Below are 26377 nucleotides of genomic sequence, written 5' to 3' on the forward strand. Positions count from 1 at the left end.
CCTACTTGAGCACAGAGTCCCAGTCTGTCCTAGATGAGCAGGGTGTCCCAGGCTGGGCCCCTATAACAGAGCACCACACACTGGAAGGTTTATAAACAACGCATTTATTTCCCACAGTTCTCAGGACTGGAAGTGGGAGAGTGGGGCGCCAGGGTTGGGCTCCCTTCCTGGTTCATGGAGGCTGACTTCTTGCTGTGCGCTACCTGCTCAGGGAGTGAGGGGTTCCCTGGCATGTCTACTCTGAGGGTGTTCAGGAGAGCCCCACCCTCTGACATCCCCAGGCCTTCACCTCAGCGCCCCCCGCACACACTGGGGATGAGGAATCCACACACGGACGTGGGGGGCGGGGACACACTCGGTCCATTGCACGCAGATTCACGTGTCCTCCATACAACGTCCCGAAGTCGCTGAGGCCTGCTGCTCTGTAGAGAGAACCCTGCTTCCCTGGAGAGTGATCCACAACCCAAGTCCCTGTCTGCGCAGCCGCCCTCCCTTGGGGAAGAGGATGGTCCTGGTCTCCCAGCACGGGTCCCAGAAGGAAGGCCGGAAGATGTAGTCTCCACCTGGCCTCCGCCCAGCGGGGTCCTCCGCTCCACAGCCTCCACTGGGAGTCGGCCCTGCTCAGGAACGCCCGCCCATCCTCCCTGGGCTGCTCTGCTCTGCGGGTCCTAAGCTCTGCGCTGGGCGGTGCCCGCGGGCGCACCTGCGTCCCCGACGTGAGGAGGCGCGGTCCTGTCCACGAGGGTGGCCCCTGCGTCCGCGTCTCCGAGATCCCCCTCCCTGCCTTGGAGAGGCGCCTCCCGCCCCGTGCAGGCCAGCGAGCCGCCAGGGCGGTGGCTCAGTCGTCCTCGTCCTCGTCCTCGTCCTCCCCATCCTTGCTGGGGGCGCATCTCTGGAAGCACTGCACCACGGTGGCCAGGAAGAAGCTGGAGATGATGGCCGCCACCGAGACGGCCACGCCCGAGAAGATGATGATGAGCAGGTCGGTGAGCGACAGGCGGAACTTGCACTCGCTGAAGCTGGCCTCCGACAGCTCCCGCAGCGCCACCCTGCGGTGCTCCGGGGGCACGGAGCACTGGATTTCGTCCAGGCCTGTGGAGAGGCAGGGGCGCGAGGGTCAGCGGCGGCACCCCAGCCCGCAGCCTCCCTGGCCTCCCGTCGGGTTTGCAAGGTGAGGCTTGGAGTCAGGGTGGGCGTGGAGGGGCGCTGCGCTCCTCTTAGGGCTGAGGGCCCCAGACCTGGTGGCGGCCAGCCATGGGGGAGCAGTGCCCACCGGGGCGGACCCTCCAGGCTGCAGGGACGTCCCCTCACTGGACGCCACGCCTCTCCATCCTCAGGGCAGATGACAGGAGAGGCCCCAGCATCCGCCCCAGGAGTGGGGAAGAAGAGGTGGCGGCTCAGGGGGCCTTCGGGTGGCATCTGGTACTGGGTTTTGTTTTGTTTTAGTACTGGGGACTGAACCCAGGTGCTCCCGCACTGTGTTACAGGTTTCACCAAGTTGCTGAGGCTGGTCTTGAACTTGGGATTCTCCCGCCTCTGCATTCCCGGGATTTCAGGCGTGGGCCCCCGCGCTCAGCTAGAGTACTTGGTACTTGGGAACTTGGGTGAAGCTTCCACGTGCTGAAGAGTCACCTGGAGACTGCTTAGATGCAGGTCCTGGTGGGCCCCCTACTCTGCATTTGGGGGGAGGGAACTGAGATGGGAGGGCGCTTAACTGAGCCACATCCCCAGCCCTTTTGTTTACATTTTATTTAGAGACAGCGCCTTGCAAAGTTGCTTAGGGCCTCCCTAAATTACTGAGGCTGGCTTTGAACTCACAAACCTCCTGCCTCAGCCTCCTGAGCTGCTGGGTTTACAGGTGTGTGGGCCCCGGCCCAACCCTGCATTTTCTAATAACCAGGTGATTGTGCTGTGGCCGAGGCAACTTTGAGAAGCTTCACCATCTAAAGGTCCAAGGAGGGGGAGGGGCCTGAGAACTCAGAGAGGCCCACCCCTAAGAAGACCACAGGAGGCCTCCTAAACTCTGCTCCGGTGCCGGGGTTGACTGTAAGATTTCACTGAAGAGTGTTGGACTAATTTCAGAAGGAGCCGCAAACCCTGCAGTCTAGAAACTGCAACGGCTGAGCACGCGCGGAGCAGGGTTTTCTAATAAAACCAGCAGCACCACCATCTCCACAAGAAATTCTGCCCAAACCCGCAGATGTCTGTTCTAAGCACCCGACATAAATTCATTCATTGAATCCTTACAGCATCTCCGTGGGCTAGGTCTCAATATCACCCCCACTTTTCCATGGGGAAACAGGATCAGACAGGTGAAGTCACTTACCCAAAGTTGCACAGCGAATAAATGGCTGAGCCTGGATTCCAACTCTAGCAGTCTGGCTCTGGAGTTACTATGCCTCCAAAAGGAAGAGAGGGGCCAGGGGTGAGAACATGAGACACTGACACTTCCTCCCCATGGCTGCCACCATGTGGTCACCTGGGGTGAGGGACACAGGGGCTAGGGTCAAGGATTCAGAACGTTTTTAGAGACACCTCCGATGACCCTCCCATTTTGGTGAGCTGTTTCTCTTGGGGGACCCTGTCCGCCATCAGTGAAGTAGGAGGTGTGTGTCAGAGCGGCAGGCAGGTGAATTCTATCCCCGCCCTCGATTTATGTGAGTCTAAGGGGGACATGCCGAGGCACTGGTCGCTCTCTAGACACCTACTCATTGATGCAACAAACACATGTTGAGGATTTTGTCTGTGACAAGGGATTGATGACAAGCAAGGAAAATAAGGACACCCCCCCATCCAAGAGCGTAAATTCTAGTGGGAGAACAGGCGCTCATCCAATCACTCAACAAAAATTTTTTTTCAAGTACATAGGAATGTGCTAGGTCCCGGGGCTACAGCAGAGAACCAAAGCAAGCCTGGCTTCCGGGCACCTGATTTATGCATGTATGAATGTATTTTGAGACAGGGTCTTGCTGCATTGCCCAGGCTGGCCTTGAACTTGCAAACCTTCAGCTTCAGCATCCCAAGTAGCTGGGATTACAGACCTGTGTCACCGTGCCTGGCTGCAGCTTGTGGTTTCAATGACAACGGAGTAGATCAAGAAGTACATCAAACTGTTGAGATGCAACATCAGCGGGAAGCAGTCGAGAGCGAATGGGAGAAAGGACGTCTGTGAATGAGGGTCAGGGGCACTGTGTGAGCTGCCGTCTGAAGAATGGGTGGAACCAGCCGTGGGAGATCCTTCTAAGCTGAGGCTGGGACAGGGCTCAGCATCTGAGAATCATGGCTTAGCCAGCAGAGTGAGCAAAGGAGAATTCAGTATGAGCTGAGCTGGGAAATGGACGGGTATTGAGATGAAGCCTCTGACAGTCAAGGCCTCTGAGTGAATATTATGAAAAGCCTTTGTCTCCACCAAACCTCACTGGACATGAACTAGAGATATAGTGAAGTGCTGAGCCACTAAGGACCACTTGTTACCAAGCACATTCTACCCATCCTGACTGACACATGCACAAAATGAGCTATGTACCAACCCAAATGGCTGCTGTGATTCCACAGACCTCAGACAGAAGGGAACATGTGATATTAGAAAATGCAAAGAGCCCAGAGCTTGGTTCTGACCCAGAAGAGGAAGGAAAGACACACAGAGCAGTCGTAGCATCTGCACTGCCCTTACCCTCTGCAGGCATGTTCTATGCGTGGGGGCAGGGTGGGGTCATAGCTCCCTGGCAGAGTGCTTGCCTGGGATCCATGAGGCCTCGGATTGGTACATAGTTCATCTTGTGCATGCACCAGTCAGGATGGGTAGAATGTGCTTGGTAACAAGTAGCCCTCAGAGGCTCAGCACTTTGCCAGTCTGTCTCTGGCTCATGTCCTCTGAGGTTTGCTGGTGGAGATGGAAGGCTCTGTTCATTAAACCCAGGACTGCCAAAAATGGGAAAAAATTCCCAACCTAAATGCTACCCATCTATTAACTCAATTCTACAGCAACACTGTGAGGTAGGTACAAGCACTAGGCCCATTGTACTAGGACAGCATGATGACCAGGCTTTCTCTGGCAGCAGGGCTTCATGGTGGCAGTGGCAAAGTCAGGGTCTGAGCCTGGCGTTCCGCTCCAGAGGCCCACTCTCACCCTTGGGCTGTCTTTCGCAGCGAGATGTGAGGACATCATCCTGACACTGAACTCACCTGCCTTCTGTCACTACCTCCCAACTCTCAGGAGAAGCTTCTCTGGCTCTTTTCGGTACTTCCAGATTTAAAGAGCTGAGCCTCACCCTCTGCCCACCACGCTCTGAAAGTCAAGATGAGCCTTCCCACCCTCTCATCAGCCCCCTTGAATCCTGCCAGGAGCAGCCTTCTAATTGCCCGGTGTCCCTGCGACGCCCTGGAGACTCCTCACGGTGTCTTTTCTTCTCCAACTCAGAAGCAGAAATGAGGGGAGCGGGTCTGAGCATCCTCCTTCCTTCTGTCCTGGCCAGCCCACCAATGCTCTCCTCCCCTTGGGAACTGTTGCCTAGCAACCCAACTCCGCCCTCTCTCCTCCCCAGGAACTGTTGCCTAGCAACCCGACTCCGCGACTCCGCCCTCTCTCCTCCCTGATCGGCGACTGGAGCAGACCTCCGTGGACTCCCCTGGCTTGCGCCTGACCACAGCTTCTGACCGTTCCTTTTTCTTATTTTTTCGATCCTGGGGATTGAACCCCCGGGTGCTTCGCCATGTCCAGCCTGTGTCTTTTTCTTAAAGAAGCCGAACTGATCCAGGTACAGTGGCGCCTACCTGGAATCCCAGCGGCTTGGGAGGCTCACAAGGGAGGATCCCAGGTTCAAGGCCAGCCCCACCAACTTAGTGAGGCCCTCAGCAGCTTAGCGAGTTGCGTCTCAAAATAAAAAATAAAAAGGGCTGGGGGTGTGGCTTGATGGTAGAGACCACCTGGTTCAATCCCCAGTACCAAAAAGGAAAAGGAGCGAAACTTAAGCCTACGTCTGAGCATTTTAAATGCTTTTGAATAAACAACAGAGCCGTGAGCACCTGCGTCGGGGTCCCTTGCAGACATTGATTCTTCCTTGGAAAACCAATCGCCGGCCTCCTAACACCCACCCCTGCCAAAGATGCAAGAAGAGCAGATGCCAGGGACGCAGGGGGAGGCGCGGAGCCCCGCGGAGCTGGAGGCCGAGATCTTTTGCAGCCCTCCAGCTGGTGACAGGCCTTGATTCAGATGGAGGGACTTCCTAGAAATCCTCCTCCCGGTGACCTGCTCTGGGGCTCCAGCGTGCGTGGGCCGTGGACTCCCCAAGTCAACTCTGATTTCCACGGTGTTCCCTGTGGCTTGAGATTGGTCTTGGCGTTTTTACAAAGTGACGATTTTAGAAATGTCGCCTCACATTCTCTGTGGCTGGAAGAGAAGGGCTGGTTTGGAAAACGCCACGCCAGCCCGGCCGATGCTCCCTGCAGCCGTCACCATAAGATGCGCTGACTTAATGGCTTTCTGTGGCTCACAAAGGGCAGAGAAATAAGATGATCTGGACAGAGTCACTGGGTAGACGGGCCCCGCGGCAGGGGTCAGGGGGCGGCTCCTAGGGCCATCTGCAAAGGCACCCAGACTGACACAGAACTCCGGGGGTGGGTCTCTGACCCTGGGGTCCCCTCTCCTCTCCTGCAGGACCTCACTGCAGATTGGGTTGCTGGACTCCAGCACTGTGAATCTTGGTTTTGGGGGGCTGTCCCGTGCCCTGTGGGATATTTGGCAACATCCCTGCCCTTTACCCCCCAGATGCCAGAGCAGCCCCACCCAGAGTACCAGTGTCCCCCGGTTGGGGACAGCAAAGCTCTCTGCTTAAAACTGAAATGCTCTGCTAAGCAGGTAATTCTTACGTACAGGGAAAAGGGACTCTTCCCACCCCGCTCTGACCCAGCACCCTAACGGAGGGCTTCTGTGACCCCGGAAGCTCAGGGCTTCTTCCGGCCAGCAGGCTGTGATTCTGCAGGGGACATCAGATGGCCATCCTCACACTCAGGGTTCAGTTCTGACACTACCTTCCAGGAGGCAGCAGCAGGTCCCAGGGTTGAGGCTCAGTCCCCAAGTCTGCCCTGAAGTCAGGTGCCAATCTCAAGCCCCAGGTGGCTCTCCCCGTGCTTCCGAGGGGCCAGCTGGGAACCGACCTCCTGGAACGCCCCCCTCAGGCTGCGCGGATTTGCCCCAGAACTTGGGGCAACGCATTCCCCCCACAAAGGATTTTATGCAGGATGCGGATGCAGAGCTGCAGAGGGAGGTGGGGAAGGAGCGGCTCATCCCTACCCAGAAGCTCCTGGACTCTGACCTCTGGGTCACAGAGACCTGAGGGATTAAAGCCTCAGCCACTGGCAGTCAACTTGACCCTCAGCCCCAGGGCCTGGGGGGTCAAAGTCCCAACCCTCAGATCCGCCTTGGTCTTTCCGGTGACCCGTCCACATCCTGCAGCCCCCTGGGGGCTGCCAGCCAAGGTCAGCTCACTGGCATAGAAAAAGACACTCTGGCTTCAGAGCCCACAGACGGAAGGGCCGCGCCGGGAGTCGGGACCAAGAGAAAAATGTCTCCCAATATGGCAGTTGCGTCTCCCCAAACCCGTGGGTTGAAGCCCTGACCCCCAACGCGACTGGTGCTCAGAGAGGTCACGTGGGGCAGGGGGCTGGGGCCCCACAGTGAGATCGGAGCCCAGTGAGGACAGGCCCGGGGCTCCCCTCGGGCTGTCTGACGGTCTCCCCGCACGGGAGGACGGTGAGGGGCGGCCCGCGCAGACCCGGAGGGAAGCGCCCCAGAGCCCCACGCTGCGGGCCTCCTGAGCTCGGCCCTGCAGCCTCCGGGACGTGAAGAGCGACATTTCCTTTGTTTAAGCCCCTGGCCTGTGGCCTGGTTAGGCAGCAGCCGCGGCGACCAGACAGCAGCAGGGGACGCAGGTGCGCCTTTGCGCTAGGTGCCAGGCAGGGTGCAGGGAGAGGGGGAGGCGGGAGGCCTGGGAGGCCCTGGGGCAGGGAGGCTGGCAGGGGGCCCTGTGGTCCCCTGTTGACTTGCCCCTCCCCAAAGCTGTCTGAAGTACACACAGATCAAAAGGTCACACTGTTCCCTCTCCATAGACACTGTTATTTGTTGATAGAAGGAAGACATCTGAAAAACAGAACAGCCACAACAAGGAATAGCCCGCAGACACATCCTACTTCCTTCCCCTCACCCCATATTTTTCGGCACACAGCCAGGTTGGGTGGGTTCCTCATTATCTGTGGCTGCTTCTCGCCACCAGCAGCAGAGGTGAATAGTTGTGACCAAGCACAGACCCCCTCCAAGGCCTAGCGTTGACCCTCTGGTCCTTTACAGAGAAAGTATGAACTCCTGTTTGACACTCAGCTCAGAAAACACCTCCTCTGGGAAGCCTGCCCGGATTGTTCCTGGTCTCCCCCTGCCCCTGACTCAGACCTCCTCCAAGCCTGACCCCTTCTCCAGGGAGGCCTGTGTCCCCCAGCAGTCAGGGCACAGGAATGGAGAAAATCCAGAACAAGTCGCAGCAGTCCAGCCAGGGAGCGGAGGCTGGGCCAGGAGTCTGAATGAGTCTGGGTGTCTGGTCCAGGCCTGTCTGTGGCAGGCCACCCGGCTGGCTCCTCACGTGCAGTTTGTTTTGTAGAAAACTCTCTCAAACCTGGGGAGGTGGGGCCCGTTGGCATGGTGGGTCTGAGTGGCAAAGTGTTGGGAACCCTCCGTGTTCACGATTCCTCTTCAGGGAAGCGGGTCCGTGTGCCAGGTGCCCGTCCCGCCTGTTTACTGCAGATTGATGCGTGGGGTCGGTAACGGTCCCAACTCTCAGAACTGAACTGAGTAAGAGAGGAGCTGGGAATCAGGAGGAGGGGCCAAGCTGCCAGTCCCTCTACTGGGGAGACTGCTAGAGCCTCCAGCTGCCTTCCAGCCTCTACCTTCCAGATTGCCCGGATTCCCCTGGGCAGCCAGGTGGATCTTTCACAAAGAAACCTACATCCCTGTCACTCCTCTGCTCAACACCCCACCCCTGTGGCTCCCTATCTCTCCTCTAAAAATAAAACCCACCATCCCCTCCTCTGTCCCCAAACCCCTCCCCACTACCTTGTCTGCCATTCCTCAAACGCCGCAAGTACGGGTCTGCCTCAGGCCCTTTGCACCTGCTCCCTCACCTGACACGCTATTTTATTTTTTTATAGTACCAGGGCTCTCTACCACTGAGCTATAACCCCAGCCCCTTTTATTTTTTTATTTTGAGGCAGGGTCTCACTGAGTTGCCCAGGCTGACCTCGAACTTGTGAGCCTCCTGCCTCAGCCTCCCAAGTTGCTGGGATCGCTGGCATGTGCCACTGTGCCTGGGTGCACCCCACTTTCTTCAGGTCTCTGTTTGGATGTCGCCTTATGGGACAGGCGTCCTCTCCTCCATCTGAGGCAGCCACTCTCCCAGCCTCCCCTTGTTCTCCGTCCCCACCCCAACCTGGCTTTACCCACACCAGCTGACATACCTGCAGGTATTTATTTCCGCTTCCCTGCCATCCCACTCAAATGTCAGCTTGCCCCGGCCCATGCTGCAGGGCTGAGCGCTCGCACACGGTACAGTGGACGTTTGAATAAGGGCAGCTCAGAGCACGTGGCTCCCAGCCCTCCTCCCTGCAGAAAGCTCTCCCGCGGCCCAGGGTGCGGGAAGGCACAGTCCCCTCCTGAGGACAGAAGCCCTTTCCCCCAGCGTGGTCAGCGGGAGGAGGAAGGCGCGGGGGTGCTTCTCCCCTGCTTTTCCCTCCTGGGAGGTGGGAATCCTCTTGCTCTTCAGAGGCAGGTGGAGACCAGCAGAGCTTGCGGCCTCTGGCAGCCTCCCCTCCGGCAGCCTCCCATGAGCTCACCTCTCCCGCCGCCTTGGTCCCTTCATTTCTTAAAACACACTCTGTGGCTGGACTACAGTGACCCTGGGTCACAGAGGAGGGGACGGGACAGGTGTGTGACTCACTTAAAGCTGTCCACTCAGGTGGGGCCCTGCGCCATCTCTCCCCGATGGCCTGGGCCCGGGTTGCTCACGCTGCCCCTGGGAGGCAGGGACCCAGGGACACAGGACTGCCCAGGGCTCTCGTCCCCCTGAGAGCAGGCTTGGCCCCACCACCCCTGGGCGGCCTGGGCTGGCTGCACCCGGGGCACTGCCCGGCCTCTCTGAGGGTGTCCTCGCTCTTATTTGCTTCTTAGGTAACTGATTGCCACCAGCTGGTGGCTTAAGGCCTCTGGAGACCAGAATCCTGAAATCAGGATGGAGCCGTCAGCCAGGCTGTGAGAGTCCGAGCTGAGGAAGCCCCGGCCCCTTCCAGCTCCTGGTGCCCCAGACGATCCCTGGCTTGTCCCCACCGCGGTTCCGCGTGGCCTTCTGCTCTGTCTTCTGGTCTCCCTCAGCCTCCCTCAGAGGCCGCCTCCCTGGATTTGGGCCGCGCCCTCCAGATTCCCCACGTTGATCACATCTGCAAAGATCTCCAAACAAGGTCGCCTTCATGGGTGCCAGAGGCTCAGCCTTGAGCCAGGCTTTCTGGGGGACACACGATTCAACCTGCTACAGGGACACCCAGGTGACGGTCCCCCTTGGCCCTTCGGCCTCTCACCATCCACCTCTCCTCACTGGGGGGGCGGCTCCCAGGTTTCCTGGGGGACCGTCACCGCTTCCACTGAGCAGGTTTGGGACGACCTTTCAAACACACAGCCCCTTCCTGGCCGGGGTCAGCCGGGCCCCACCCCGAGAGCTGGCAGGGGTGCTGCCCCGGCCGAGCCGCCTGGTTCTGTCTGAGCCTGCGCCCCCGGCGGCTTAGGCTTCAGAGGAGTGGGAGGACCAGCCGACCCCCGTCCTGTCCGCATGGCCTAACGCAGCCCGGCGAAGCCGCGTGCTTGGTGGCTCGAGGGTCCTGGAGCCCTGGCTGGCGCCGGGCAGCCCGCCTCCCCTCCTGGGGGACAGCTCCCCGAAGGCCCCCCGGTGGACGTCCCTCTGCCTCCACCCTGAGACGGTCATTCTCCAGCCCTCGCCAGGGAAACCACAGTGGGCTCCGTCTGGTTCAGGCCCCAGAGGGACGGAGCCCAGGCTCCCTCCTTTGTGACCGCCCGACCTTCCCCGGGCCACACTCAGACGGGACGGGGTGGCTGGGGGTCCTGCCTGTCACCCCCGCCCGCCTCGCTCCCCTTGACTGGTGGCTTCTCCCCGGCGGCTGACAGCTGAGCTGGACAGGCTCAGGAGCCGCCACCCTCCAGAAATAGAAGGTGACACAGCAGATGGAGGACTGAGATTAAGCTCTCGCGCCGCCGGCCCCTCGCCAGGAACAGCCTCGGCCGGGGAGCCCCAGGGGCCTTTCTCCGGGGGCCCACCAGACCCGCAGCAGCCCGGGGAGCATGCGTGCGCACGGCCTGCCTCCGCCCGAGAAGACAGAAGCAGGAGGACGTCCCAGACCCGCCGGGAGGAGAGCCGCCCGGGCTGGGAGCGCCATCTCGCCGTCCACACACTCACGAAGGACAACTTTTTCTTTTTCTTTTTTTCTTTTGCACCAGGGATTGAAGCCGGGGGCGCTTAACCCTGAGCCACATCCCCAGCCCTCTTTATTTTTTATTTTGAGACAGGGTCCTGCTAAGGGGCTGAGGCCGGCCTTGAACTTTCCATCCTCCTGCCCCAGCCTCCCCAGTCACTGGGATGACAGACGTGCCCCACCGCCTGGCTTCATTTCTGCGTCTGTGAACTGCCTGCCCGAGGTCTGTGCTGTGGCCTTTGCAAGTTTTCCTGTGGTACGAGAGGGGCTGAGGGGCAAGGAGGGCCGGGCAGGGGGCAGCGGGCAGGGAGTGTGCTGACCCAGGCCCTTCCTCCATGGCTGCGTTCCAGGGCGGCGGCCCATCCTGAGGAAAGGCGGACCTGGAAGGTTCTCCTGGGAGCCCTGGATCCTGCTCTTGGCAGGAGCTCACACCTCCCATGACTTGCCTGCCACCCCCTGGGCTGGAGAGACTCAGCCCGGGCGGTGAACCCCTTCCCCACCCTCCTGCCTGCCTTTGTGTTTTGGTTGTTTTGTTCGTTTTTAGAGAGGCCCAGAGAGGCAGGGCATTTGTCTGCGGTCACCTGGAGGCTGGGCTGGAGCTCAGTCGCGGACTCCTGTTCTGGGCACCAGCTCTGAGTGCTCTCTGACACCCGAGAGGGTGTGTGCGCTCTGGCTGCAGCGGCAGCCGCTTCGTGCCGCAGAGGAACTCCGCCCGGGAGACGGGCGAGCCCGCGGGGCGGCTCCTGCTCCTGGGGACACCGCCGTTAATTTCCTATAGTGCTGACCTTTGTTCTCCACCGTCACTTTCATTAAATATCTGCGGCCGCCGGGAGGACAATTCCCAATTATCCTCCCTGTCTGCGCGGCAGACACTTGGTGTGATTAAGTAATAGGCTGATTTCATGAAGAGCACGCCTCCTCTGCAGCCTCAGGACAAGGCCCTTGCTCACCACTGCTCTGCAGACGGAGGGACTGTGCGGCGTGGGTCACACAGGACACTGGCCTCGGTCACACAGGAGTTTGGGAAAGGCCACAGACCCCCACGCAGATCTCCCGGCGTGTCTTCACCTGGTGGGAGATGAGCCGAGGGTAGTCACGGGGGGCCGGAGTGTGGCCCCCGGAAGGCAGCCTGAGTCCCCACCACGGCCACCAGCCTCAGGTGGCAGCCACCATCTTGACTCTTGCTGCCGCCACCATGGTGTGGTCCACCTCCCCATGTCCACTGCCACCACCGCCTGGTCCAGATGGTTCTGCCTCCTCCATTCTGACCGTGGCCACATTTGCTGAGTTGGGTGCTGTGCTGAGTACTAGGGTACTGGCCCGTGTCCAGTTATGATTGGTGATCTGGTTGGAAGGAAGCTTCGGGCAAGACCAGTGTGGGTGCTCAGACCCGGATTTGCCATCACCTGAGGTCCCAAGTCTGTCCCCCGAGGAGGGCTCGCTGGCCAGCCGGGAGAAGGGACACGCCAGGTGTGTGGGGAGGAGGGGCCGAGCTGCGGCCCCTCCCACAACGGTGTCCTGGTGAAGTTCCCTGGGCGGAGTCCTCACCGAAACTCCCGTCGATCCGGAACCACGGCAAGTCCCTCAGCAGTGGCCAGCTCCCTGAAGCTCTTCCCTTTGACCTTTTAGAGCAGTGGTTCTGAACTGCAGTGACTTCACCCCTGGGGGACATTTGTTAATGTCCAGTGGCACTTTGAGTTGACACACCCGGTGCATGCTGCTCGAACCCAGGGGGCAGACGACAGAGATGCCGCTGACACCCAGACGCACAGGGACCAGCCCCACGGGGACGAGCCAGCCCAAAGCGCCGGCAGTGCTGGGAGGGAGACACCCTGCTCTGGGCTTTGCTTTCTCTCTTCTCTTCTTCTCAAAGCCATGCAGCACCATTCTATGTCCTGTCTCTATGAATGTGACAACTTCAGGGACTTCATAAGGGGGACTCTACAGGATTTGCCCTTTGCTGACTGGCTTACTTCACTCAGCCAATGTCCTTAGAACTCATCCACGTTATAACATGTGGCAGAATGTCCTTCCTCTTTAGGGCTGGGTAATATTCCATTCTAAGTATAGAATATTTATATTTTTTGGGAGAGGGTACTGGGGATTGAACCCAGGGGTGCTTAACCACTGAGTCACATCCCTGGACCCCTCTCTTTCTTTTTTAAATTTTGAGACCAGGTCTCACTATGCTGCTTAGGGTCTCACTGAGTTGCTGAGGCTGGCTTTGAACGTGTGAACCTTCTGCCTCAGCCTCCTGAGTTGCTGGGATTATAGGCGTGCGCCACTGTGCCCAGCTCTCCAGCCTTTTTTATTTTTTATTGAGAGACAGGGTCTCACTGAGCTGCTCAGGGCCTCACTAAGTTGCCGAGGCTGGCTTTGAACGTGTGATCCTCCTGCCTCAGCCTCCTGAGTTGCTGGGATCACAGTCGTGGGCCACAGTACCCACCCTGCAGCTCCGTGCACTCTCCCCGGACCCACTCAGGATGGGTTTGGCTGAGTTTATACCCCTGATGGTCTCAAAATGTGGACAGGTCGACACCAAGCAGATCCACCGTTCTCTTCCTATAAAAGATGCAGGGCAGGGTGGGCGGGTGCGCAGGGCAGAGCGCTTGCCTAGCACGGTGAGGCCCTGGGTTCCGCATCCAGCAGCACAAAATCTGGACGCTCAGTGCTGCTGCCCCCTCACTCCTCCAGCCTCCCCTCCCCTCTGGCTGGGGTAGCCTCCCTCAGGGCCCTCCATCCTGGGCCGAGCAGTCCCCACGGGTGCCTCCTTCCCCCCAGCGCCGGCCTCTCCCCCTGGGCCCCCGGGTTCAGCTCCAGCTCACCGGGGAGAGCAGCTGGGGACCACATTGCTCTGGGTTTCCTGCCTGTCCACCTACGCTTCTTCCAGCAGCAGGACCAAGGGGAGGCCTGAGGTCCCCACGGCAGACGGCACACCTGGTGGCCTGGGTGGGTCCTGGCCGTGTGACCAGCGCCGTCACTGGGTCCAGGGTTGTGGTGCTGAGCAGGAGGGCCGGCAGGGTGGCCGTGGGAGCTGGGGTCTGTGAGAAACGAGGCTGTGCAGGGGGAGGGGAGCCTCGCCTCGCCTGCCCCTCCTGGTTCCCAGGGGAGGGACTTCCCAGCAGCAGACAGAATCAAGGCCCCCGAGATGTCCACAGTCGAATCCCTGGAACCTGCGAATGTGTCGCCTGTTAGGATCTCAAGAGGGTGAGATGATCCGGGGCCACCCAGGGAGCTGACTGTCACAAGGTCCTGGGGAGAGGGTGGCAGGCAGGTCAGAGCTGCAAAGGAGACGTGACCAGGGAAGCAGAGGCAGAGGGATGTGTCTGCGGGACGCAGATGGCCTCCGGACCCCAGAGAAGACGCAGAGGGTTTGATCTTAGCCTGACAGGCCTGTTCGGACGTCCAGCCTCTGGACCTGCAAGTCCACTGATTTGTCATTTGAACCCCTAGGTTCATGGCGGATTGTTCCAGCAGCCAAAGGACATCATACAGAGAGCCAGTGGCAGAGCTGCGTGTGCCCTGGAGCCAGGTGTCTGTCCACGCTCAGTTCCCTTCACCTTTGGGGATACCACATGGAGACACTGGCTCAGAGCAAACCTCGGGACGGGCCCCCTGAGTGGCAGTGTAGGTGTGGGTTGATCAGGTGCCATGGTAATAACAGCAGGGCACTGATCACGTGCCTCCTGTGTGCCAGGCTCTGTGCCAACCACTCTCCAGGGGTTCTCTCTTTGACCCTCACAATAGACTTATTATCATCCTTGTTTTATATAGTAGAAAACTGAGACACAGAGAAGTTAAGCCATCTACCCAGGCTCACACAGCTAGCAACTAAAGGAGCTGGATTCAAACTGCGATGGACCTAAATCCAAGACCATTGCTCTCAGCCACCGTGCTAGGTCCCCATAATGATGGCCATGCAATATAAGGGGACTAATGTTCGCCCAGAAACTGGGGGGCTTGGTTCTGGTCTTGGCTTTTCCCTAGTCTCCTCTGTGGCTTTGGGCAAGTTACTCAGTCTCTCTGAACCACGGTTTCCTCCCTGAAATGAAGAAGGGCAGACGAGATAACCCTCCAGTCTCAGCTTTTCTGAGTCTTCCAGAACCTTCCCTCCACAGGAGCAGAGCTTTGTGTCCTGAGCCCTGAAGCTGGATCTGCTTTCAGGAGGGGTTTGCTCTGCTCTGGTTTCTCTTATTACCTTCAGGGCGCCTTTGGTCGACACCCTCCAAGGCCAGGTTCGCACGCAGAGGCTCCATGGCCAAGCCTGGCTGGGAGCCTAAAGCCAGTGCTATGGACCCCAGAGGGTGGGCTTGCGGCTAAGGGACTCTAGTTCCTGGCATGAGATTAGAGACGCTGCAGGATGGTCAGTGACGGATTCCGGGGTCTCCCTGCTCCGAGAACTCCAGCCTCTCTGGAGCCAGACAAGCATGACAGACGTCCGTGAATGAATCAAACAGCCTGGTGGCGCGGGCCCTGGTGCGTCCAGAAGCCCAGGTTCCATGGGCCCACAGGGAGGCCACTGGGAGTCAGTGTCCTGGCCCCGGGGCAGCTGGACGTGAACTGGGTGTACGCGGTCCACGTTTAGAATCCGATCTGGTTGCTGGCAGGTGATCTGGTTTCCAGCCAGGGTTGGGCGTGAGTGAAGAGAGGCCTGAGAGGGACGGGGGCAGGTGGCTTCGCCTTTCCTTCTCAGCTGCAGGCCTGGCGGCTCTGTCTTCTCAGAAAGACGCGCGGCCGAGTGAGGGAGGGAAGGTGGGCGGACAGCCACTGTCCTGGGCAGGGGCAGCCCAGAGCCTCCTAGGACCTGCTCCTTCAGCCGGCAGCACCAGGATGGGACGAAAGGACCCCAGAAGGTCAGGACCAGACGGAAGCATCCGGGGGAAATCTCACCCAGACCCGAAGCTCTGAAGCAACGCTGAAGGGTGGCCACCTGGCCTCTGCTGACTCCTCCAGTGGTGGTCACCTCCCTTGGCAGCCCGACAGCCTGCAGTTCCCAACCACAGGCCAGTCTTCTGAGGCCAGTAACAAGTCTCCTGCGTTCAGTGACTGCCCCTCAGGCTGCGGAGACAGGACTGTGCTCTTCCAAATCTCCACTTTGGACAGTGAAACATGGACTTTCAGAAAGACCCGCATGTTTCCTGTCTGGACGCAGCGAGCCGCTGCCGTCTCCCAACAGACAGGAAGCTCAGGCACCTGCTTGCAAGCTGTGGCTCAAAGGGGCCTCGACCCTCTTCCCAGATGCCCCCCACCCATGCCCTGGAGATCAGGAGCCCGGAGATGCATTAGACTCACAAATCCCCCGGGATTCGGGAAGACGTGCCTTTCCAAGCCCGGATGTCTGGGCGCCCCTGGGAAGGGCTTCCTCTGTCCTGAGCGCACCGCCCGGCAGTGCTCAGCCGGCCCCTCCCCCGAGGCTGCCAGCGAGGAGTCGCCTGGCATTCCACATCCCCGCGATCTACGCTGGTCAGGCAATAAAGGTCAAGGGCAGGGAGTCTGGACCCTGAGAGAGCCATGAGCCACTCGGACCAAGACAGTCCTCAGAGACCAATCCGATTCAGAGCTAAACATGGTGGTCCTGCCTTTGACTAAAGGGATCTCGGGCCCAGGGATGTCAGAGACCTTCTCCAGCCACAGATGGTTAACCAGAAGCACAGCCATGGCCGTGGATGCCTGGCGAGTGGCTGGCTCAGACTCCCCTCTAGGTGCCCCTCCCAAGCCCAGTGACCTGACAAGCTCCTGGCTGCTGTCATGCACAATGTCACCCCATCCATCCCCCAAGTAGGCTGGACCCAGAGAGGAACTCCCAGAGAGCCAGAGCTCCCTGCAGCCCCGGGGGACAGTCTCGCGGGGCCTCAGCTCCCGTGAATGGAGCGGGGGCAGCTGCAGCGGAAGGTACACTTTTTGCCAAGTGGACAGGAAAACAAAGAAAGCCCATCAGGACCCTGGGGCGCCGCTGTTCAGGCCCAAGGTCCCTGGTGGCACGTCCACAGCCTTTTAAAAGCCCTGCCATCTGCTCACACCCGGTGAAGTTGGTTTGTTTCCGGGATTTGACAAGTAAAGGTGTCGGACTTGGCCAGAGTTCACCTACCACCTGACCCATGCCCCGCGTGTCCTGTGCCCCTCCAGCCACACCCCCTGCCAGAAGCAGGACCACAAGGCCTCAGTGTCCCCACCCAGCATTCCTTCATTGGCCAGCAAGGTGCTGACGGCCAGGCAGGAGCGGCTGGCCCATCCCTCCTTTCCAGGGAGACCTGAGGCTCAGGGTCACCACGGGATCTGGCCAGGGTCACAGACCTGGGGAAGAAGCCAGGGAAGAAGCCAGGGAACTGCTTTCCCAGCTCCTGCCCTTGCTGAAGGAGATCTGGAAATGCTCTGCTGGCCAGAATCGGGTCAGCCTGTCCCTGGATGGCCCTCCGGAGTGTGCAGCCACCTGCTCCCTGATCCCCACTTTCCACCAAGAACCATCCACCCAGGGCCAGGCCCACAGAGTGCTCACCTCTTGGAGTTTTCCTGTCTATAGATAGTGCCAACCTCAGCATTATGACGAATGTAACAAGGACAGGTGACAGAGCGGTGGCCGGGTGGTGAGGGACAGCCTCTGGGGGAGGCAAAGTCCCCTGGAGACCTGGCAAGGGGGACGATGCAGCCATCTGGAGACCTGGGGCTGCATGTTACCAGGTTCAGAGGCTGGGGCTCAGCTTGCTCCAGGGACAGAGGTCAGCTCTGGTGGCCGGGGATGGAGGTGCCGGGTTTATCCTGAAATGCAGGGAAGCCCTCGGAAGGCGTGCAAGCTCCACTCTGTATCAGCCACTGGGGACACAAGGAGGGACGGGATGCCTCTGTCCTCGAAGAGAGCCAGCCGTGACCTGCCAGTCAAGCAGTGGACCTAGAGGCAGAACAGGACCCGGGATCACACAGGACGGGCTCCTGACCCAGCCCTGGAGCCCAGAGAGGGGAGCCCGGAAACTCGGTAGGGCCAGAGAGGTAGAGAGCGGAGGGAGGGAGGAGAGGAGGACCCGGAAAGGTGACTCCAGGGACCCCAACTGGGCACAGGAGGCAGGTGACCCAGGACTGAGAGCAGTACACGTGCTGTGTCCTCATGTTGGTCGTGTCTAGGACACAGAACCTCGAGGCCCCAGCCTGCACAGCCTGGAGGTCCCGACGCACCCTGGTGGCCACTGCCTGGCGGCCACTGCCTATCTAAGGGCTAAAGAACTGGGTTCAATTCACAGCATCACATATAAATAAATGAATAAAATAAAGATCTATGAACATCTAAAAAAATATGTTAAAAAAATAAGGCTCGCCAGCCACGTCCTCTCTCCAGACCACACTTGAGACCACAAGACTGGGGGACAGCAGTGACCAGGTGGGGATCTGTATCCGCTAGTGAAATCCCCCACTGGGTGCCCCTGGGGCTGTCCTTCCACTGTCCCATGCTGTTTAACAACAAGAGGTCCCTTGGAGTTAAGTGACAGAGCGACGTGACAAATGCAACATTTCTAGAATGTTCCGTGTTTGGGAGCGGAAAGCGGAACTGGGGCCTCTCCAGAGGGAAACCAGGAGGGCTCACTGGGGTTGCCTAAGGCCACGTCTGCAGGTGGCTTTCCGCTGGAACTCCAGACCACGGTGCCCGTAGAAGCTGATGCCAGTGCCTGGGCACCGGTAACAGTGAGAAAGTTGACACCCAGTGACTCACCTCTCAGGGACAATTTGAAAATGCGGCAGCCCGTGACACACATGACATGTCCAGACAGGTGACAGGCAGGGGAGAGCCACTGGCAAGAGCAACTGAGACCACAACCAACCCTGGGCGGGAACACGATTCCCAAGGGATATAAACACACAGAGCATGGCTGAGTATGGGGGCCCATGCCTGTAACTCAGGAGGCTGAGGCAGGAGGATCATAAGTTCAAGGCCAGCCTCAGCAACTCGGCAAGACCCTAAGCAACTCAGTGAGACCCTGTCTCAAAATAAAACATAAAAAGGGCTGGGGAGGTGGCTTGGTGGTAAAGCACCTCTGGGTTCAATCCCTGGTACCAAAAATTAAAATGAGAAAATAAACAGTGTCCACTCGACTGAATAAGTAATGCAGGTTAAAGTGACCAGAGAGCATTGTGCTGCTATCCAGCGGGGGAACATTTGTAAGACCAATAACAAGCAAAGCTGTTTGGGCTCCGACCTCAGTTCTGGGCTCCACTTACAGAGAGTTGCTGTGGCTGCTGCAGATACGTGCGTTTCCAAGGTGCATGGATGCAGAGATAACTGGGGGACAGTGAGCTTCTCTTCCTCTGGTGTTCAGTAAGGAGTTCTCAGGGGGGTAATTCTACAGCCTTTCCTGAGCTCCATGCTCCTCCTGTCTGGGCCTGGGAACTCTGAGCTCCAGCCTCTTTTTCCAGAGCCACCATGTGAACCCAAGACCTCACACATTGCTAGGCAAGTGCCCCACCGTTAAGCGACACCCCCAGACTTCTAAAATTTTATTTTGAGACAGGCAACTTGTTAAGTTGCCCAGGCTGACCTTGAACTTGCCATCCTCCTGCATCAGCCTCCCACGTAGCTGTGATGTCAGGTGCCTTCTCTGCCCTCTGAGCTTCTGTGTCTAGTGTAAATGTTCCTCAGAAGGACCTCTAAGGTCCAGCCTTCTGAGACCTAGACTCTGCTAATGGTCTTTCCGAGCAAAAATGCATCTATGGCTTTAAAAAGGTCAAGACTGTCACCCTCTGTTTCCATCCAAAGAAACAGCAGAGTTACTCACATACCTGAGGATGCTCAGCTCCCCACGGTTCACATACAAGAATCACATGGAAACAATCACCGTGCTAGCCCCAGCCCGCAGGGGTCTCTCATCTCACCTCCATGAGATGACCTAGCTTCAGGGCCATGAAAGTTAGGTTTGCAGGGCTGTGGATTTTATCCCGTGGTAGGTAGAGTGCTTGCCTAGCATGCACGAGGACCTGGGTTTAATTCCCAGCACCTCCAAAAAAATTAAAAAAATGCAAAGAACTGTAATGAGTTCTTATTTCAACTCAATAAGAGAAAAAAGTGAGTGTGATATCAATTGGTCTAAAAATACACGTGAGTGTAAGAATAAAGCCAGGAGAAAACACAGCAGAACTTTAATAGAGATGGGATTCTGAGTTTTCGCTTTCTTCATGCTATTTCCCTACAGTTGCCCAGCTTAATTACAGGAGCCTGTTATTTTTATAATCTGGAAACACAAATTGCTTTTATGTTTTTAGAAGAAGGAATAGAGGCACCTCGGAGTCACCGAGAAGGAAGTACCGGTGTGACTTTCAGGCCATTGCCGGCTTTTGTCTCTTTGGCTGAAAAATGGTTCCTTGGGTCAGTGTGACAAGAAATCCCCGCTCATCTGACCACGGGGCCCTCACAGCGTCCAGCATCAGAAAGGGAGGCTGGCGCGAGGAGACCCTGACCCTGACCTAGCCCCCCGTCAGGGCAGGTAAGCGGGCAGGGCTGGTGACATCGAGCCTCCAGGACTGTCCTGCCTGCCATGATGTCCCTTCCTAAGAGAACCCTGCCCAGAGGGTGTGTCCAGTGTGGCCCCAGCCCCTGAGTGATCAGATGCTCCCGGCAGACCCAGCGGATCCTCACTAGGAGGTTGTCCCCGCCGGGCCAGGGCTAGTCCACCTCCCCAAGCCTGCCCCCTGCCCCCCATGTGTCAAGGTCGCAGGGAAAGACCCTGCCCGTCTCCTCCCTGGTGCTCTGGGGCTGTGACCACCAGCCACAGAGGGCTGATGCTGGCCAGTGCCCTGGTGAGATCCGCTCCCAGGCCTGAGGTGGGCGTGTCCCGGCCTCACCCACCTTCAAGCCAAAGCACAGAGCCACGTGCCCACCAGCTACGGCTTCTCAAGCCCATGGCCTTTTCTCCCTGTGGCTCCAGGACTCAGGCTGGGGACAGCGTGGGCAAAGTCCTTCCATCTCAGGCCAGCGAGCTCTGAGTCCCAGCTGGTCTAGATGCTATGCCTGTGTCCCCACTCCAAGAAACTACAGTCTTCCAATTCCAGCAGAGGGGTCTTCAGAGGGCCCCTGGCCTTCCCAGCCTCAACTCCCCAGCTGACCAGGATAATATCCCCTTCAAAGCACAGAGTGTTAGACTTGGAAGGCACCTCCCAATCCTCCTACTACTCATTTGATTGGAATAGAAAAATCTAAGGCTCAGAGACAGGCAGCAACTTACGTAAGATCACACAGCTAGTGAATTTCAGAGACAGAGACCCAGCCAAAAGCCCCTCTCAGTGCAACAGCAGTCCTCAGACTTGTGCATGCGTAGGAAACCCCGAGGCCTGCCTTGTCACAATGCAGATGCCCCGCCTCCCAGCAGGAAGCTGCATTTTGACGAGTGCTCAGTGGGTTCTTACCCAGGTGGCTCCCAGGCTCTCTGGGCTGGTAGCACTCTGAGAACCACTATGAAGCTCCTGTCTTTGTGGCACTGTGGCCATCCCACTCTGGGCTGCCGTGAAGGGAAGATGGCCTGACTCGGGATGGCTTTAAAGAGCACCACACCTGTGACAAGGGTCATTACTGTCATCGCTGCTGGCTCCTGGTCTCCTCCAGACCCTCCCCCTCATCCTTCTTGGCCCTGGCAGGTCTTCTGAGTGATTTCCAAGGTCTCCAACTTCCAGGTCCAGAGCCCTTTCCACTTAAAGAGAGATCGTCACTGTCCCCTTGGGGACCACTGTCCCCAACTGCTTGGGACCCCATGATCTTATGGGAGAACCCACAGAGGCTGGGGCTGGAAAGAGGAGGCAGCCCACCATCACTCCAGGGAGCCGAGGGCCGGGGAGCAGGCCATGTTGGGGTGGTCTTGCTCTCCCTCCCCACATCTGTGAGAGGGACCAGGCGTGGGGGGACACCCTGGAGTCTAAGCTCATCTCAGGGACCACCTACCAGATCTCGTATAGGCCACTTCACTTTATTGGCTTCTTGTTGGGCAGGCTGTGCACAAAGGACCCGCCAGGCGGGGCTGCCGTGAGAACAAGACAGCGTCTGCACCTTCCAACGTGACTGACGTCAGCGGTGGCAGAGCCCTCAGCCGAGGTGCAGGACGCCCCACTAACGTCGACTTCCAGAACAACAACACATCATTCTTTGTATAAGCATGCCCCAAATTTTGCAGGGGATACATTTCTGTTAAAATATCATCTGTTGTTTACCTGAAATTCAACATCCATTGGGCGTCCTGGGTTTGGCTGGTTGTGGCTGCTTGGGTTTTGCTAACTGGCAGGCGGGCACGCTGGCCTCACCCAGCCTCTTCCCTCCAGGAAGGCAGTTCTTTCCCGGGCCTCAGGCCCAGGCCCTGCTCCTGAAGGAGCCTGGGCAGAGGGGACCGGAGGGTCTTGCCAGCCCCCCTTCCCTCCCCGGCTGGCTCGGTGGCTGAACGCTCCCCTTCAGTGCTGTGGCCACCAGGGGAGGCTCACCTGGCAGAAGAACGCATCTCTGTGACTGTCAGAGCTAGTCAAGGTCACAGGGAGAGAGCGCCGGCTCCCTCCTGCTTCTCTGGGGGAGGAGGGTGCAGGGGAGGCGGGAGGACATTATCCTCTCTGCTCTTTCTTTGAATTCTCTCCCCTGGAAGATGCAGATCACCTGCATAGAAAGTCCTGGAACTCGTCCCCCGTGAAGCTGATTTCCTTTGGTTGAAGTGGGTGGTCAGCACGGCTGTGGCTCGAGCCGGGAGGAGCAGGGGGCTGGGCACCCCGGGCTCCGTGTGCTCTTGGGTGACAAGCAGACAGCAGCAGCGGCACCACGGGACCCAGCCCCTGCGGGTGCCGGCACTATTGTGAGCTCTGCATTAATAAGACCCTTTCTGTCTTCCCCACACCCCGTGAAGCGGGTCCCCAATCACGCCCATCGCACAGACGAGGAAACGGGCACAGAAAAGCTACGCAACCCTTCTTCTAGAAGGGTGTGAAGCTCAGTGCCAGACGCGGGGCTCCCTCACGCTTGACCTTGGCCTCTGTGAGGTGGGGGCTGGGCAGGGGCTGCGGGGTGGAGGGCCCCCCGCACGGTTGACCGGGAGAGGTCCTGGTGCTCTGCAGAGCAGGAGCTGGCAGCGGCCGCAGCTGGAAACGACCCACTGTGTGTTTTCTAGAGTTAGCAGAGAGGAATTCAAAGTTTCCCGGGACAAAGAAACGATAGGTGTCAAGGCAGAGATGGGAAGTCACCCTGACGTGGTCGCGCCGCCCGTGAAGTGCACCCGCAGACACACACAGTCACCACGGATCCACACGGGTGTCCTAGCGCTGTTCAAGAGGCAGGGGTGACAGCGCCCAGTGAGCACCCCATGGCGCTGGGCACTGCTGTGCCCGCCCCGCTGACCTGTTCAGACCTCACAGCGGGCAGGATGCCGTCGCTACGTTCTGAATTAAGAGGGAGAAACGCCAGGGCTCAGAGAGGGCAGGGGCTTGCCCAGGACCCTACATCTGAGTCCAGACCCGAACTTGGGTCTCTCCCCCCACCCACACGCTGCCTCTGGTTCCCAGGGTGGGGACACTGCACTGGTGACAAGAGGGCAGCTGCAGGGAGACCAGAGCCACCCTTGACGCTGCATTCTGGAGATGCGGCTTCCATTCTCCCATCCCCTAGCCTACCCCGGCCCCAGGGCCTGGGACACTGTCCTGGGCTCTGAGCCTGTCCCTCCTTCTCCCGAGGAATGACAGGCGGTGGGGGAGGGACTTCATACTCCCCTCACTGCCTTCTCCCTCTCTACCTGGTTGGGTTGCTGCCAGCCACTGGGTCAGACGGACGCACAGCATTGTCTGTGTTCCAATCCCAACCACAAGCCAGGTGAGGCCCAGACCAGCTAGGGACCCACCCCCACCAGCTAGGGACCCACCCCCACCAGCCCAGGTTTTAAGCAGGACTCAAACCCATGACTTCAGACTGGAATCCAGGGCCCTGTGGAGATCTTGGAGGTCAACTAGGTACTCCAGAGATGAGGAAACTGAGGCACAGAAACTGAGTGGGTTGTTGAAGGACCCGGCCGCCCCCACCCCTGAATACCTGGCCCTGCCCTGCAAGAGAGCGGGCGCCTGTTCTGTCAAGCAGACCAGCAGTGGGGTAGACCAGCTAGTCCCCCCAGATGGAAGGGCCAGAGCAACCCGCACCGAGCTGCACCCCCATCCCAGGGAGCTCTGCTGCCCAACCTGCCTCCAGCACAGACTTCTGGTGGATCTGGGGAGCCAGGCAGGAGAAGGGGCACAACGTGTAAAGTAGGGGGACTCTGTCCCTCACAGGCCCCATCTTTTCAGGAACTGTGTATGTGGTACAGCTAGCCCGGAGCCAAAGTGCCAGCTCAGGTGCTTGTATCTACAGGGAAATGACCACCCAATACCCAGTGTGTGCCCACGGCAGCCTGGAACGCACAGGTGAACGCAGGAATTCTGCACACAGGTGAGCAGCAGCTCCGAGTTCTCAGCAAATGGAATAAAAGATAAACGGCAGCTAAGTCTGCGTCTGGATCGCCTTCTCTAACGTGTGCCTGGCGGCACCGGTCCCCAGTCCTCCACAGCCTGGGGGCAAGGCGAGAGGCGGGTTCTGGCTCTGAGAGGTCACTGTGAGCATGGGGTTCACAGGCTGGAACCACCCGGCGTGGGGACATCTGCCTGCTCCCCACACCCCTCCTCAGCTGGCGTCCCTCCTCAGCGCTGCCCTGGCTTCCCTCCCCTGACCTTCCCAAGGCCCCTAAACTCTGGGCACCCTTGTATTCCCAGCTGCCAAGTGGGGCACCACCCTGGAAGGGGCAGCGGGACAGCAGGGGAGCAACCAGGCTCTGATATTTCTGTTCAGCTTCTTCACATCTGGGCTGAAAAGCCACAACACCATAAATCATGGCTGCATGACTGGCTGGCGCAGGCTGCCTGTCTTCCCCACCAGGACTGCTCCCAGCCCGTTAGGCAGAGCCGCACACTGGAACTGAGGAGCTCCGCGACACCATCAGCCCTTAGAACCAGTGGGCTCTTCTCCAAGGTGCTGGGAATGTTGCTGTTTCCCATCGACCCGGAGCCTTCCACTTAGGAAGGACCCATGAATAACTGGAACCCAGCTGTCCTGGGCCTGGTGAGATGATATGACTGAGAGGGACGCAGACCCGGCAGGAGAACTGGCAGGTCCCTAACTTGGGAAAGTGAGTTGATGGAGAAAAGGGGACAAAGCACAGGTCCCGAAGCTCCAGCGCCTTCCGTGTGCTCCCCACTCTTTCCCAGGAGAAATCAGGGAAAGTTCGGGTGGGGAACCCTGGGGAGGGGCACCAGAGCCCCCCTCCCCGCGCCCTTGCCGCTCAGCCCCAGGCAGGGACTCCCGGGCTGCCGGGCTGCGGTGGCCTCCTCCGGCTCCCGCTCCCGCCCGCCCGGCCTGCCCAGCTCACCTTTGGGCAACTTGGACGCGTTCTCCTGGATCCAGGAGAAGAGGTGGGCAAAGTCACAGTCGCAGAGCCAGGGGTTCCCGTCCAGGCGCAGGGTGCGCAGCGCCGGCAGCGCGTCCAGGGCTGCCACGTTGAGGCGGCGAAGGTTGTTGTCGTTGAGTTCCAACACCTGCAGCGACTCCAGGGTCTCGAAGGCGGCCTCGTGCACGCCGGCCAGGTTGTTGTTGGCCAGGCTCAGCTTGACCAGCCTGCCGGCCGAGCGGAAGGCGCCGGCGCCCAGCTGGGTCAGGTTGTTGTAGCTGAGGTCCAGGAAGGCGAGCTTGGCGGAGCCGCTGAACGTGCCCTCCTCCAGCGAGCGCAGCGAGTTGTTCCTGAAGTCCAGGTAGACCAGGTCGCCGTAGAAGATGAAGAAGTCCTCGGGGATCTGCTGGATGCGGTTGCCGGCCACCAGCAGCTTCCGCACGTCCAGGGGGAAGGGGTCGGGCACGCTGGGCAGCCCGCGATCGCGGCAGTCCACGGTGTGCGGGTCGGTGCAGGCGCAGCCCGCGGGGCACGCGTGCCCGGGCCCGAGCAGCAGCAGGAGGCTGCAGAGCCGGAGCGCCGCGGCGGGGCGGCGGGGGGCGGCGCGGGGGCGCATGGCCCTGGGACGGGGCCGGCCGGGCGACACGGACGCGACTCTCCGGGAGCCCTGGCGCGCGGCCGCGCAGCAGGGCCCCGCTGCAGGGCGCCGGGAGCCGGAGGGCGGCGGGGCGGGAGGGCGTGCGCCCGGGCGCGCGGGGGCGGCGGAGCGCGGCGCGGACGGGCTCGGGGAGCGGGCGGCGGGGTGCGGGCGGCAGCGGCGCGGAGGGAGCGGCCAGGCGCTCGCGAAAGGATTTGCCGGCACAGGAAATCAACCCGCTGGAAAATCCCGGGGGGAGGCGGGAGCTGCGGGGGTGGCCTCGCGGCCGTGGCCAGTGCGGCCCCGACTCGGCCCGGGAAGTAAGTCTGGGCCAGCGGCGCTCTCGACTAAGTTCAGTTACCGAGCCCCGGAGCGGCTTCCATAGGGCGTGTCTGGGGCATGCGCCCCGCACCCCAGAGCCTGCCTGGTGTCAACGCGCTCTCCCCGCGCGCCATCCCGGTCGCCAAAGGGAGTGTGACCTGGGACACTCTCGCTCTGCGCCCGGGACAATCCCCACAGGCTATCCGGGCCGCGCCAGGGGCTGCCGATCTGGGTTTGGGCGGGGTTCCCGGGTGACCGGGCTTCCCTCCTCCCACCTGCGCTTGACCCATCTCCGTGAGGGCAAGAGTGAGCGAAGCCCGCGGTTGCCAGGGCCCCCGCGGTGGCCCGAAGGGCGGCCAGGACCAGTCAGCACTTTCCGTGCTGGCTGCAGCTTCGTGATGGAACTGGCATCCAACCGGCACGGATCTGCTGAGGGTCTAACAAGAGGCTCTGTGGCCCAAAGTCAAAGACATGTGACCTGGGACGAGTGCCT

The 26377-nt window shown here is 59.6% G+C and overlaps 1 protein-coding gene across 3 annotated transcripts; it reads right to left on the reverse strand.

The window, feature by feature from the left end:
- Positions 1 to 88: 88 nt before the first annotated feature.
- On the reverse strand, positions 89 to 26377 carry LRRC38 (leucine rich repeat containing 38). Of its 3 annotated transcripts, none has more exons than XR_013764321.1 (4): positions 24909 to 26377; positions 3042 to 3166; positions 2327 to 2399; positions 959 to 1092 (listed from the first exon to the last, which is right to left on the reverse strand). XR_013764321.1 is itself a non-coding variant. In XM_079143303.1 (2 exons), exons 1-2 carry the CDS (start codon positions 25540 to 25542, stop codon positions 839 to 841), a joined length of 888 nt encoding a protein of 295 aa, XP_078999429.1. In that variant the 5' UTR covers positions 25543 to 26356; the 3' UTR covers positions 89 to 838. The 3 variants fall into 3 exon arrangements, 1 of the variants encoding a protein (XP_078999429.1); XR_013764322.1 differs by having other exon boundaries at positions 2327 to 2479; positions 24909 to 26376; XM_079143303.1 differs by lacking the exons at positions 2327 to 2399; positions 3042 to 3166 and having other exon boundaries at positions 89 to 1092; positions 24909 to 26356.

Source organism: Sciurus vulgaris, assembly GCF_902686455.1.
Source record: "Sciurus vulgaris genome assembly, chromosome: 1".
Classification (NCBI taxonomy): Eukaryota; Metazoa; Chordata; class Mammalia; order Rodentia; family Sciuridae; genus Sciurus; species Sciurus vulgaris.